Source organism: Mesoplodon densirostris, chromosome 2 (assembly GCF_025265405.1).
Source record: "Mesoplodon densirostris isolate mMesDen1 chromosome 2, mMesDen1 primary haplotype, whole genome shotgun sequence".
Lineage (NCBI taxonomy): Eukaryota > Metazoa > Chordata > Mammalia > Artiodactyla > Ziphiidae > Mesoplodon > Mesoplodon densirostris.
The window spans coordinates 16,315,389-16,329,699 of NC_082662.1; the positions used below are offsets into that span (position 1 = coordinate 16,315,389).

General features: G+C 43.6%; 1 protein-coding gene across 1 annotated transcript; it reads left to right on the forward strand.

The window, feature by feature from the left end:
* Window positions 1-2,292: 2,292 nt before the first annotated feature.
* Window positions 2,293-13,579, forward strand: PLA2G5 (phospholipase A2 group V). Its single transcript, XM_060080392.1, has 4 exons — window positions 2,293-2,332; window positions 3,556-3,700; window positions 12,641-12,747; window positions 13,455-13,579. The coding sequence occupies exons 1-4, from the start codon at window positions 2,293-2,295 to the stop codon at window positions 13,577-13,579; spliced, it is 417 nt and encodes a 138-aa protein (XP_059936375.1).
* Window positions 13,580-14,311: the final 732 nt, after the last annotated feature.

Below are 14,311 nucleotides of genomic sequence, written 5' to 3' on the forward strand. Positions count from 1 at the left end.
ATTCAAAAAGGGTCATGTACCAAAATGTTCACAGGAGAGTCTTTTGCTTTATCTAGGGATTAGCTAGTCTTGGAGGGGCTGTCTCTTTCCAGCCCGGCAACGTCCCCAAGATGTTAGAGTGTCATGAAATATAGAAAATGAACAAGATGATTAGTACACAGGGGCTGTTCAGAAGCAGTGGAGTAGGGTCAGTCAAAGGAGTAGATTCACAGTCCTGGGCTGAATTCTTGGGCAACTCACTTTCCCTTCCTGAGGCTCCATTTCTTCGCCTGTAAAGTCAACAACTGCTATTCTTTCGTTCAACAAATGACTGTTAAAGGGCAGACACCGCCAGCACGTTTCACAGTAACCATGTGTTAGGGTCATTTGCAGGTTTAAGGAGACAGTGGACGGTGTCTGGCATGTCTTAGGTGCCCAGTACATGGTGGCTGCTGTCTTCCTCCTGCCACAGCTCCAGGAAGCAGTGAGGAAGATTGGCTTGGAAGGGTAAGGTCTAGGGTCATTTTCCTTGTCTGTTTAGAGCCCTCAGAGCGGAGGCTGTGGGTGGACAGAACCCTCAGGAATGTTCTTGGAACTCAGAGGAGCTGCTGGACCAAGGGTGGCATGGAGAGGCCAGCCCAGCTGCTGGGAGCCCTGGGGAGTTGGAGGTTGTGTGTTTGGAGCCGGGCCACAGGAGGTCCCAGGGGCCCGGGGCAGAGCTCTGGCAGAGTGACCACGGAACTCAGGGATCGGAGACAGCAGGGCATCGGAGTGGAATCCTGGCCGACTAGAGGTCAGAGGAGCAGCTCTGGGTGAACCAGGACTTTGGGATCCAGAGAGGGAAGGGAAGCAGGCAGCCACTGGTAAGGAACTTCTAAGAGGCCAAGTTAGAATCTGTCACTGGCCCGAGACATAAGGAATTTCCCTTGCCTTCTGGGTGTGATTTCTTCGGACCTGTGGCTAGTGATTCATGTGTTTGTCAAAGGTAGATGCTGGGAAGGGAAGCTGGGGCCTCCAGGCCCACGGGATAGAGCATGTGAAGGACCCTAGCCCACTCCGCTCAAAGGGGATCAAACACATCCCTCTAGGGAGGGAGGATGTATGGGGCAGTGAGCTACACGCCAGGCCTGGGTTTGAACCTCACCTCCACTTTTTATCAGCTGCGTGACTTCTGGCAGGTTGCTTGAGCTCTCTGAGCCTCCATTTCTGCACTGGCAAAATGAGAACTGTTGGGGAGGAAGACATTTTCTACCCTTCTAAGTTCTCCTGGCTGGTCTAAGAATTAAATCGACATGAGATAGACTAATAGGAGAAAATCAAACAAAAGTTTAATAACATGTACATGTGGGAGAGACCCAGGAAAACTAAGGAACTCACCAAAATGGCCCAAGCCCTTATCTTAAATACCATCTTCTGCTAAAGACCAGAGAAGATGTTGGGGGTAGGCGTTTGGGACTTCAAAGGGGAGGAAGGCAATTCACATAGAGTTGGAAAAGCAAGTGTTTGTTATGCAGATGTTTGCTGGGCCTGCAGAGACAATGGAACACAGGGTTGACTCTGTTCTCTAGGCCCTGTCAAGTTTCTCCAGCCACAACTATTCCCCTATTCCTTGCAGATACCTCTGTAATAGTTCTATGCCCGGAAACAGACCCTTTATCTAAATTCTTGAGGCAGCTAAGGGAGAGGTAAAAAGAAAGACTCCCCTAATCTTCTGTTTCTTAAAATTAATCAGCCTAAATTAATCCTTATGCCAAAGAGACACACTTTGGGGTTCAAATTTTGCTCCCCTACAGAACAATGATACCTACCCTTCAGAGCTGTTGTGAGCACCCAGGGTTGACTTATTTTTTTAGGTAGACATGGTGCCTGGGGCCCATGAAAATGTTTTAATTTTAAATTCTTTTAAAATCAGGAGAAAAAATAATATAATATAATGAACGTATAAGAATGAGTCCAGCCTGGATTGTATTTGTTTTTATACCAACACAGCTGCAAAATATAATTGAAAAAGAATTTTCAGGAAGGAGCAATTGTGTTGGAGGTATTTGCAATGGGAAAATTCTCTCCCATCTCTAATGGGGACAACAACCCATGGGTGCCCCTCTCCTCCCAGGGACCCCTTGGGTCAACTCCTTGAGGTTTTTGCCTCATCTTTTCCAGCTGCTGTTGTCTGTTTACTGCCCAACATGAGAGGGTGGGGCCTGGTGGGCCATGGAGTGGCCCACCCCAGCCAGGAGTGGGTCTGAATGGGCCATGAGGGCCTCTCCTGATCGATATGTCATGGGCTGTGTTTTCTTTTCCAGAACCCTGGAGATGAAGGGCCTCCTCACACTGGCTTGGTTCCTGGCTTGTAGTAAGTGCTTGCCCCGAGGCCTCTGAACTTTTGACCTTTCACCCCACAGGAGCAATAAGGTAGTGGAAAGGAGACCAGTCTTGGAAGTCCTGGCGACCTGATTTTGAATCTTGGCTCTACCCTGACCATGTCGATTTCAGCAAGAGCCTTGGGCTCTCCGAGCCTCTGTCTCCTCATCTGTGACACAGAATAATAGTCGACGGGTTGGGCTGCGGCAGGATTCCAGGAGGGGATATGGAAAGATTGTGCCATGTGGAAGACATGGGGCTTGTAGACACGGGAGGCAGATTTTTTACTTGATGCCAAATAAAATACGATAAAACTATCACAACACAAGATCCTTATATAAATATTCCGTTCCACGATTCCTGGGCATTCTCTGCTCAGGCCTGTCCAGGTTTTCTACATGTCCCACCTGCTGCCACCTCCCAGCTGGAGGGAACTGCCCAGCGTGGGGGGAGCCTGGCTTCAGGCCTCCCCTGCAGCCCCGTCACCATGTACACAATCTCTGACAGGCTGTCCTACTGATGCCTTGCCAGATCCCTGGAGACTGCAGGGAGAGTGGGAGAGTGCAGGGAGAGGGCCTCTGGCTCAGTGCAAAACCCTGAGCAAGGCACCTTCCCCTCTGAGCTACGGTTTCCCAACTGTAAGATGAGGGAGCTGGCTTCAGTGATCTCTACGGGTCCCACACTGCTCTAAGATTCTGTGCCTCCTGTTCCAGATGGTGTCAACTGCAGGGAGGGATGGGTGTATCATCAGGAGAGACAGGAAGTGCCTGTCTGCCTGCTTCATACTGATACCATATTCATTATCCCTAACATTTCTTGGTCACTTACTATGTGTCTGTCACTGTGCTAGAAATGTACATACTTTATCTTTTTTCGACCCTCATGACATCTCTAAAAGGTAGGCATTCATTTGAGCCGCCCCCGCATTTTGCAGATGAGGAAACTGAGGCTCTGAGAGATGAAGTGACCTATTCAACATCATACTGTGAATTAGTGGCAGAGCTGGGATCGTCCACGTCCAAACTTCTAATCCCTTCTCTATACTGTTTGCCCTCACGTTTCTCATTCCCCTCCCATGAATGGGGAGGATAAAAAAGGGACACATTGGTCCTTCCGAGCCTCAGGGTGAAAGAAAGGGTGGGAGCACATGGGAATGTGGGCCTGGAGCACGTGGGAAAGTGGGCCTGGAGCAGGTTTGCCTGGGCTGTCTTTCAGGTGTGCCTGCTGTGCCAGGGAGCTTGCTAGAGCTGAAGGTGATGATTGAGAAGGTGACTAGGAAGCCTGCCCTGATGAGCTATGGCTTCTATGGCTGTTACTGCGGCTGGGGGGGTCAAGGAACCCCCAAGGACGGCACTGATTGGTGAGTTAATTGTCATAACTGCCCTTTATGCTCCAGGCTCTGTATCCACATTATCTCATTTAATTCGATATCAATTCTGAAAGATGAGTATTAAAGCACCATTTTATAGATAAGAAAACTGAGTCTCAGAGAGGTCAACCGACTTGCCCAAGATACGTCTAGTAACTCCCCGAATCTCAGTGCCTAATATATCAGTTGATCTATCACTACATAACAAACCACCCCAAAATGTAGTAGCCTAAAGCGATGACAACCATTTATTTTGCTAAGATTCTGCCACTTGGGCAGGGCTTGGTGGGATGGCTTGTCTCTTCTCCACCTGGCTTCAGCTTGGGCAGCTCCGCTGAGGCTGGGTGATCTGCTTTCTAGAATGATTACTCCTATGGCTGGCAAGTTGTTGCTGTCTGCTGGCTGGGAGCTCAGCTGAGGCTGTGGGCCAGGGGCCTCAGTTCCTCTCACTTAAGCCTCTCTAAGGTTGTCTGGACTTCCTCACAGCACGGTGACTCTTGGGTTTCAAGAGTGAGTGTTCCAGAATGGCATGACAAAAGAGCATGGCGTTTTTGTGATCCAGCGTCAGAAATTCTACTGTGTCACTTCCACTGTTCTCTTCGTCAAGGCAGTCACAAAGGCTTTAGGAGAGAGGGGACCTAGTTTCCACCTCTTGATTGGGAAGTGACAATGTTCTAGAAGAACATGTGAGCTGGGAGAGATTGCTCTTTGAAAAATACAGCCTGCTGGGTTAACAATTCTTATACAGCTAGACATGTATAAGGGGATGGGGGGCTTAAACAAATGGAGGGCAGATGGTTGGAGCCAAGCTTGTCACTGCTGGAGTGGGAGTTTACAGACCAGACAAGCAGGGACAGGAAGCTAGAATGATCTATGTGATGATGGATTAGAGTTGGAGACTTCAGTATAAACTCCTAGTTAGCTGAATATAGATGCAGATGGTTACATATAAAAATATGTAGAGATATGTGTAATTACGTGGGTTAATATAGACACATTTTTTTTTTTTTGCTCTGTCGTCTGAGAGACCCTAAAAGAAACAATACCCCAGAAGCAATAAGCAGCACCTAGTGCCCAGACCTGGTTTCTGATACCATTCACCAAAAAGGGGAACCAAGGCTCCTTGGAGAGATGGCTGATCCTAGGACTAGGGCAGGGAATATACAAGATGAACCTGGAGCTTTTTGTAGTGCCCAAAATTAAGGAAGGGCTCGAACAAAACAAACCCAAACCAAACCCCTCATTGATAGGAATATGTCAAAGAGCACAGGAGCCAACTGGGAGAGCCTCCAATGGCCAAAACTGGAACAACATGGGCAACAAAATAAACCCATAACCCATCTTATCATGACAAAAACATCAAAGAAATCCCAGTAGGAGAGCATCCTACAAAAGACTTGACCACCATTCCTCAACATTGTCAAGGTCATCAAAAACAAGGAAAGTGTGACAAACTCCCACAGCCAAGAGGAGCCTAAAGACACAGGACAACTACATGTAACACGGTGTCCATCACTGGATCTTGGAATAGAAAAGAACATTTAGGTAAAAACTAAGAAAATCTAAAGAAACTATGGACTTTTACAATTAATGAATCTATGGTGATATATTATTATTTAATTAGTTAACATTTATTTAATAATGTATCACTATTGGTTTGTTAGCCGTAACAAACGTATTATACTCATAAAAAGTGTTGATAATAGGGGAAACTGGGTGTGGGGTAAAAGGGAGTATTTGGTACAATCTTCTCGATTTTTCTGTAAATCTAAATTTTAAAAAAATGCAGTTGCCCACAGCTATCACACTTGAAGTTTAGTTTTTGCTCATTTAACTATGTGAATCACATATCAATTCCAGGACCCAGGTTTCTCCTGTCTCGTGACTTTCCCCATGGCCTCAGAGTCCTTGGCTGGGGCATCTCCATCCAGCTGAGATGGAGAGAGAGAGAGTGGAGGACAGAGTGGGAATTTTTTTTTCACATCTTTATTGGAGTATAATTGCTTTACAATGGTGTGTTAGTTTCTGCTGTATAACAAAGTGAATCATCTATACATATACATATATCCCCATATCTCCTCCCTCTTGCGTCTCCCTCCAACCCTCCCTATCCCACCCCTCTAGGTGGTCACAAGCACCGAGCTGATCTCCCTGTGCTATGCTGCTGCCTCCCACTAGCTATCTATTTTACATTTGATAGTATATATAAGTTCATGCCACTCTCTCACTTTGTCCCAGCTTAACTGTCCCCCTCCCTGTGTGCTCAAGTCCATTCTCTACGTCTGCGTCTTTATTCCTGTCCTACCCCTAGGTTCTTCAGAACCATTTTTTATATTTTAATTTTTTTAGATTCCATATATATGTGTTAGCATATGGTATTTGTTTTTCTCTTTCCGACTTACTTCACTCTGTATGACAGACTCTAGGTCCATCCACCTCACCACAAAAAACTCAGTTTCATTTCTTTTTATGGCTGAGTAATATTCCATTGTATATATGTGTCACATCTTCTTTAGTCATTCATCTGTCGATGGACGCTTAGACTGCTTCCATATCCTGGCTATTGTAAATAGAGCTGCAATGAACATTGTGGTACATGACTCTTTTTGAATTATGGTTTTTTCAGGGTATATGTCCAGTAGTGGGATTGCTGGTTCATATGGTAGTTCTATTGTTAGTTTTTTTTTTTTTTTTTTTTTTTTTTTTTTTTTGCGGTGTGTGGGCCTCTCACCGTTGTGGCCTCTCCCATTGCGGAGTACAGGCTCCGGACGCGCAGGCTCAGCAGCCATGTCTCACGGGCCCAACCGCTCCGCGGCATGTGGGATCTTCCCGGACCGGGGCATGAACCCGGGTCCCCTGCATCGGCAGGCGGACTTTCAACCACTGCGCCACCAGGGAAGCCCTATTGTTAGTTTTTTAAGGAACCTCCATACTGTTCTCCATAGTGGCTGTATTAATTTACATTCCCACCAACAGAGCAAGAGGGTTCCCTTTTCTCCACACCCTCTCCAGCATTTATTGTTTGTAGATTTTTTGATGATGGCCATTCTGACTGGTGTGAGAATGTAATACCTCATTGTAGTTTTGATTTGCATTTGTCTAATGGTTAATGATGTTGAGCATTCTTTCATGTGTTTGTTGGCGATCTGTATATCTTCTTTGGAGAAATGTCTTTTTAGGTCTTCTGCCCATTTTTGGATTGGCTTGTTTGTTTTTTTGATATTGAGCTGCATGAACTGCTTGTAAATTTTGGAGATCAATCCTTTGTCAATTGCTTCATTTGCAAATATTTTCTCCCATTCTGAGAGTTGTCTTTTCGTCTTGTTTATGTCATCCTTTGCTGTGCAAAAGCTTTTGTTTCATTAGGTCCCATTTGTTTATTTTTTTAAAATTTCCATTTCTCTAGGAGGTGGGTCAAGAAGGATCTTGCTGTGATTTATGTCATACAGTGTTCTGCTTAGGTTTTCCTCTATGAGTTTGATAGTGTCTGGCCTTACATTTAGGTCTTTAATCCATTTTGAGTTTATTTTTGTGTATAGTGTTAGGTAGTGTCCTAATTTCATTCTTTTACATGTAGCTGTCCAGTTTTCCCAGCACCACTTATTGAAGAGACTGTCTTTTCTCCATTGTATATTCTTGCCTCCTTTACCGAAAATAAGGTGACCATATGTGTGTGGGTTTATCTCTGGGCTTTCTATCCTGTTCCATTGATCTATATTTCTGTTTTTGTGCCAGTACCATACTCTCTTGATTACTGTAGCTTTGAAGTATAGACTGAAGTCTGGGAGCCTGATTCCTCCAGCCCGTTTTTCTTTCTCAAGATTGCTTTGGCTATTCAGGGTGTTTTGTGTTTCCATACAAATTGTGAAATTTTTTGTTCTAGTTCTATGAAAAATGCCATTGGTAGTTTGATAGGGATTGCACTGAATCTGTAGATTGCTTTGGGTAGAATAGTCATTTTCACAATGCTGATTCTTCCAATCCAAGAACATGGTGTATCTCTCCATTGGTTTGTATCATCTTTAATTTCTTTCATCAGTGTCTTATAGTTTTCTGCATACAGGTCTTTTGTCTCCTTAGGTAGGTTTATTCCTAGGTATTTTATTCTTTTTGTTGCGATGGTAAATGGGAGTGCTTCCTTAATTTCTCTTTCAGATTTTTCATCATTAGTGTATAGGAATGCACGAGATTTCTGTGCATTAATTTTGTATCCTGCTACTTTACCAGATTCATCAATTAGTTCTAGCAGTTTTCTGGTAGCATCTTTAGGATTCCCTATGTATCGTATCATGTCATCTGCAAACAGTGACAGCTTTAATTCTTCTTTTCTGATTTGGATTCCTTTTATTTCTTTTTCTTCTCTCATTGATGTGGCAAACACTTCCAAAACTATGTTGAATAATAGTGGTGGGAGTGGACAACCTTCTCTTCTTCCTGATCTCAGAGGAAATGGTTTCAGTTTTTCACCACTGAGAACGATGTTGGCTGTGGGTTTGTCATATCTGGCCTTTATTATGTTGAGGTAAGCTCCCTCTCTGCCTACATTCTGGAGGGTTTTTATCATAAATGGGTGTTGAATTTGTCAAAAGCTTTTTCTGCATCTATTGAGATGATCATATGTTTTTTCTCCTTCAATTTGTTAATATGGTGTATCACATTGATTGATTTGCGTATATTGAAGAATCCTTGCATTCCTGGGATAAACCCCACTTGATCATGGTGTATGATCCTTTTAATGTGCTGTTGGATTCTGTTTGCTAGTATTGAGGATTTTTGCATTTATGTTCATCAGTGATATTGGCCAGTAGTTTTCTTTCTTTGTGACATCTTTGTCTGGTTTTGGTACCAGGGTGGTGGTGGCCTCAGAGAATGAGTTTGAGAGTGTTCCTCCCTCTGCTATATTTTGGAAGAGTTTGAGAAGGATAAGTGTTAGCTCTCCTCTAAATGTTTGACAGAATTCACCTGTGAAGCCATCTGGTCCTGGCTTTTGTTTGTTGGAAGATTTTTAATCACAGTCTCAATTTCAGTGCTTGTGATTGGTCTGTTTATATTTTCTATTTCTTCCTGTTTCAGTCTCAGAAGGTTGTGCTTTTCTAACAATTTGTCCATTTCTTCCAGTTTGTCCATTTTATTGGCATATAGTTGCTTGTAGTAATCTCTCATTATCCTTTGTATTTCTGCAGAGTCAGTTGTTACTTCTCCTTTTTCATTTCCAATTCTATTGATTTGAGTCTTCTCCCTTTTTTTCTTGATGAGTCTGGCTAATGGTTTATCAATTTTGTTTATCTTCTCAAAGAACCAGCTTTTAGTTTTATTGATCTTTGCTATTGTTTCCTTCATTTCTTTTTCGTTTATTTCTGATCTGATCTTTATGATTTCTTTCCTTCTGCTAACTTTCGAGGTTTTTTTGTTCTTCTTTCTCTAATTACTTTAGGTGTAAGGTTAGGTTGTTTATTTGAGATGTTTCCTGTTTCTTGAGGTAGGATTGTGTTGCTATAAACTTCCCACTTAGAACTGCTTTTGCTGCATCCCATAGGTTTTGGGTCGTCGTGTTTTCATTGTCATATGTTTCTAGTTATTTTTAAATGTTCTCTTTGATTTCTTCAGTGATCTCTTGGTTATTTAGTAGTGTATTGTTTAGCCTCCACGTGTTTGTATGTTTACAGATTTTTTCCTCTAACTGATATCTAGTCCATAGCATTGTGGTCAGAAAAGATACTTGATACAATTTCAATTTTCTTAAATCTACCAAGGCTTGATTTGTGACCCAAGATATGATCTATCCTGGAGAATGTTCCACGAGCGCTTGAGAAGAAAGTGTATTCTGTTGTTTTTGGATGGAATGTCCTATAAATATTAATTAAGTCCATCTTGTTTAATGTATCATTTAAAGCTTGTGTTTCCTTATTTATGTTCATTTTGGATGATCTTTCCATTGGTGAAAGTGAGGTGTTAAAGTCCCCTACTATAATTGTGTTACTGTTGATTCCCCCTTTTATGGCTGTTAGCATTTGCCTTATGTATTGATGTGTTCCTATGTTGGGTGCATAAATATTTACAATTGTTATATCTTCTTCTTGGATTGATCCCTTGATCATTATATAATGTCCTTCTTTGTCTCTTGTAATAGTCTTTATTTTAAAATCTATTTTTTCTGATATGAGAATTGCTACTCCAGTTTTCTTTTAATTTCTATTTGCATGGAATATCTTTTTCCATCCCCTCACTTTCAGTCTGTATGTGTTCCTAGGTCTCTTGTAGACAGCATATATATGGGTCTTGTTTTTGTATCCATTCAGCCAGTCTATGTCTTTTGGTTGGAGCATTTAATTGATTTACATTTAAGGTAGTTATCAATATGTATGTCCTATTACCATTTTCTTAATTGTTTTGGGTTTGTTACTGTAGGTCTTTTCCTTCTCTTGTGTTTCCTGCCTAGAGAAGTTCCTTTAGCATTTGTTGTAAAGCTGGTTTGGTGGTGCTGAATTCTCTTAGCTTTCGCTTGTCTGAAAAGGTTTTAATTTCTCCATCAAATTTGAATGAGATCCTTGCTGGGTAGAGTATTCTTGGTTGTAGGTTTTTCCCTTTCATCACTTTAAATATGTCCTGCCACTCTCTTCTGACTTGCAGTGTTTCTACTGAAAGATCAGCTGTTAACCTTCTGGGGATTACCTTGTATGTTATTTGTTGTTTTTCCCTTGCTGCTTTTAATGTTTTTTCTTTGTATTTAATTTTTGATAGTTTGATTAATATGTGTCTTGGCATGTTTCTCCTTGGATTTATTCTGTATGGGACTCTCTGTGCCTCCTGGACTTGACTGACTATTTCCTTTCCCATATTAGGGAAGTTTTCGACTATAATCTGTTCAAATATTTTCTCAGTCCCTTTCTTTTTCTCTTCTTCTTCTGGGACCCCTATACTTCAAATGTTGGTGCATTTAATATTGTCCCAGAGGTCTCTGAGACTGCCCTCAATTCTTTTCATTCTTTTTTCTTTATTCTGCTCTGTGGTAGTTATTTCCACTATTTTATCTTCCAGGTCACTTATCTGTTCTTCTGCCTCAGTTATTCTGCTATTGATTCCTTCTAGAGAATTTTTAATTTCATTTATTGTGCTGTTCATCATTGTGTGTTTGCTCTTTAGTTCTCCTAGGTCCTTGTTAAACGTTTCTTGTATTTTCTCCATTCTATTTCCAAGATTTTGGTTATCTTTACTATCATTACTCTGAATTCTTCTTCAGGTAGACTGCCTATTTCCTCTTCATCTGTTTGGTCTGGTGGGTTTTTACCTTGCTCTTTCGTCTGCTGTGTGTGTCTCTGTCTTCTCATTTTGCTTAACTTACTGTGTTTGGGGTTTCCTTTTCGCAGGCTGCAGGTTTGTAGTTCCCATTGTTTTTGGTGTCTGCCCCCAGTGGCTAAGGTTGGTTCAGTGGGTTGTGCAGACTTCCTGGTGGAGGAGAATGGTGCATGTGTTCTGGTGGATGAGGCTGCATCTTGTCTTTCTGGTGGGCAGGACCACGTCTGGTGGTGTGTTTTGGGGTGTCTGTCACCTTATTATGATTTTAGGTGGCCTCTCTGCTAATGGGTGGGGTTGTGTTCCTGTCTTGCTAGGTGTTTGGCATAGGGTGTCCAATACTGTAGTTTGCTGGTCATTGACTGGAGCTGGGTCTTACCTTTGAGAGGGAGATCTCTGGGAGAGCCTTTGCTGTTTGATATTACATGGAGACGGGAGGTCTCTGGTGGACCAATGTCCTGAACTTGGTTCTCCTACCTCAGAGGCACAGGCCTGACATGCAGCCAGAACACCAAGGCCCTGTCAGCCACACAACTCAGAAGAAAAGGGAGAAAAAAAATTTAATTTAATTTAATTTAAAAGTTATTAAAATAAAAAAAATTATTAAAAATTAAAAAATAATAAAAAAGAAGAAAAGAAAGAAAGAAGAGAGCAACAAAACCAAAAAAGAAATCCACAAATTATAACAAGTGCTAAAAACTATACTAAAAAAAACAAAAACAGACAGACAGAACCGTAGGACAAATGGTAAAAACAAAGCTATACAGACAAAATCACACAAAGAAGCATAAACATGCCCACTCACAAAAAGAGAAAAAGGGAAAAAAAATATATATGAAAAAAATATATATGAAAAGGAAGAGAGCAACCAAATCAATAAACAAATCTGCCAATGGTAATAAACTCTAAATACTAAACTAAGATAAACATAAAACCAGAAACAAGTTAGATGCCGGAAGCAAACCCCAAGTCTACAGTTGCTCTCAAAGTCCACTGCCTCAATTTTAGGATGATTCGTGTTGTCTATTCAGGTATTCCACAGATGCAGCGTACATCAGGTTGATTGTGGAGATTTAATCACTGCTCCTGAGACTGCTGGGAGAGATTTCCCTTTCTTTTCTTTGTTCGCACAACTCCTGGGGTTCAGCTTTGGATTTGGCCCCACCTCTGTGTGTAGGTCTCCTGAGGGTGTCTGTTGCCTTTTGAGAAGTCTGAGGTCTTCTGCCAGCGTTCAGTAGGTGTTCTGTACGAGTTGTTCCACATGTAGATGTATTTCTGATGTATTTGTGGGGAAGAAGGTGATCTCCATGTCTTACTCCTCCGCCATCTTGAAGGTCTCCTAGAGTGGGAGGTTTTTATGGGTAGGTCTAGAAGTGCTGTACATTTTCCAGGGTGCCAGCCTTGTCATGTGACCACACATACCTGCAAGGGGGGCTGGGAAATGTAGTCTCACTGTGGGCCCAGGAGGAAAGAGCTGGTCTGTGAACTGGTACAAGTGTGGGACAGACTTAATGGAAGAGCAGGAAGGACTCAGCCATATTATGAGATTCTTTCTTGGTCAGATCTCACCCACCATGGTGGTCTCTGCTCAAGGGACAGGCCCCTTCTGCTCAGGATCTAAATCTCTTGCATTGACAGGTGCTGTTGGATGCATGACCTCTGCTACGCGCAGCTGGAGAAAAAAGGCTGCAATGCCTTGACACAGGTGTACAGATACAGAGTTGCATGCGGCCTGGTCACCTGTGGTAAGGCTGGGGCTTCCATTCAGGTCACTGGAAGAGCCTGGGTCCCTGCTGCCTCTGAGGTCAGATGCCCCAAGAGGTCAGCCAGTCTATATCTTGGTGGGGCAGAGATGGGGCAACAGGGGCAGGATTATTGCAGCTGTATCTGACCTCTTGGGGCGGGCGGAAACATCTTAGACTCAGCATGTATTAGGAGTCAAGTGCTTTCCATATGTCCTTTTGCTTGCTGTGGGGTGGCTTTAGTATCCCCACTTTACAGATGAGGAAACAGACTCAAAGGCTTGCCAGTGCACACAGCTAGAGTTGGGATTCAAGCTCAGGTCCTTCTGAGTTCAAAGCTAAATCTGGGGATGGTGTCTCCTCTATAAGAACTGAAGTTCCTCCAGAGCCAGGGCTTTCTCCATCACCAGACTGGGAGCTCCCAGTCTGATGGGGAGGGAATGCGTGTCCTCCATCAGACTGGGGACTCCCTGAGGGCAGGAGCTGTCTTTCCCTCAGCTGAAACCTCGCCCTGGGCAGCAGCTGTGCCTCTTCCATCAGGTTATGCACCCCCAGTGTAGAAGCTTTGCCTCCCACATCAGACTGAGGGCAGGAAGGAGACTGGGGAGTCTGCTCAGGCTAGCAGCAAGTCCTGTCTGAAGCAAGTCCAGAGTCAGTGTCATAGAGCATGTCTTTTCTTCCTCATCCTGCATTTGGTGTCCTGTTTGCAGGACGTGGGTCCCTCTGTCAGAAGCAGCTCTGCACCTGTGACCAGCATTTCGTCTACTGCCTGAAAAGAAACATAAGGAGCTACAACCCTCATTATCAATACTTTCCCAACTTCCTCTGCACCTAGTCGCCTCAGTGAGCTCCTCCTGGACCAAGACTCTTACACCCTCTCCTACAGCACAGAGCTTACCCACTCTGCTGGAATCCCCAGAGAGGCTCCCAGGTCTGGGACCTCATTCTTTCTTGATGTTCCACTGGGCTCGGAGGAGGCCCACAGCCACACTTCACCCTCCAGAGTTCCAGGAGAGTGACTCTGGTCATTAGACTGGGCAAGGTCAGGGTCCCCGGCCTCCACTTGTGAGATCAGCTGCTCTGTTGCCGAAAGCTCACCCTTCACTCCAGGCCAGCTGTGTTTCTCCTCATCCCTGAAGACAGCCCTGCTTCTCCAGGAGGGAGGCTTTCCTGGATGCATTGACTTTTCAGTTCTGCAGTTGGGTTATCACTACCATCCTGTAGAGAATTTTCACTGAAGTGGAAGCAAAAGTGACTCCATAATTCTGCCACATAGATATTAAATAAAATTCCTTCTCGAGACTAATAATAACCACACAGGTATTTCCCCTGCTGTGGAGGATTGCCTGCACCTCTTTCTCTGCTGTTGGGGCACCAGACCCAGCATTAACCATGTTACCTCAGAGGATGAAGGTACAGATTAGTAACTAGAAGGTTTCCTGGGATGAGTACCAAGCCTTCTTCAGGGCTCATCTCCTTAAACCTTGGGTCCACTCGAGCCAAGCACTGGACCTCATTCTTCCTCCAGGGAGTGGGGAGAAGATGATTGGCAATCGTGCCATCTTGG

What these genes read in the sequence shown, in the direction of transcription:
- PLA2G5 (XM_060080392.1), top strand. Translation starts at nt 2,293, where the DNA reads ATGAAGGGCCTCCTCACACTGGCTTGGTTCCTGGCTTGTA. An exon ending in CCCAAGGACGGCACTGATTG is followed by an intron (nt 3,701 to 12,640) that starts GTGAGTTAATTG and finishes TTGCATTGACAG; the next exon opens with GTGCTGTTGGATGCATGACC. An exon ending in ATGCGGCCTGGTCACCTGTG is followed by an intron (nt 12,748 to 13,454) that starts GTAAGGCTGGGG and finishes TCCTGTTTGCAG; the next exon opens with GACGTGGGTCCCTCTGTCAG.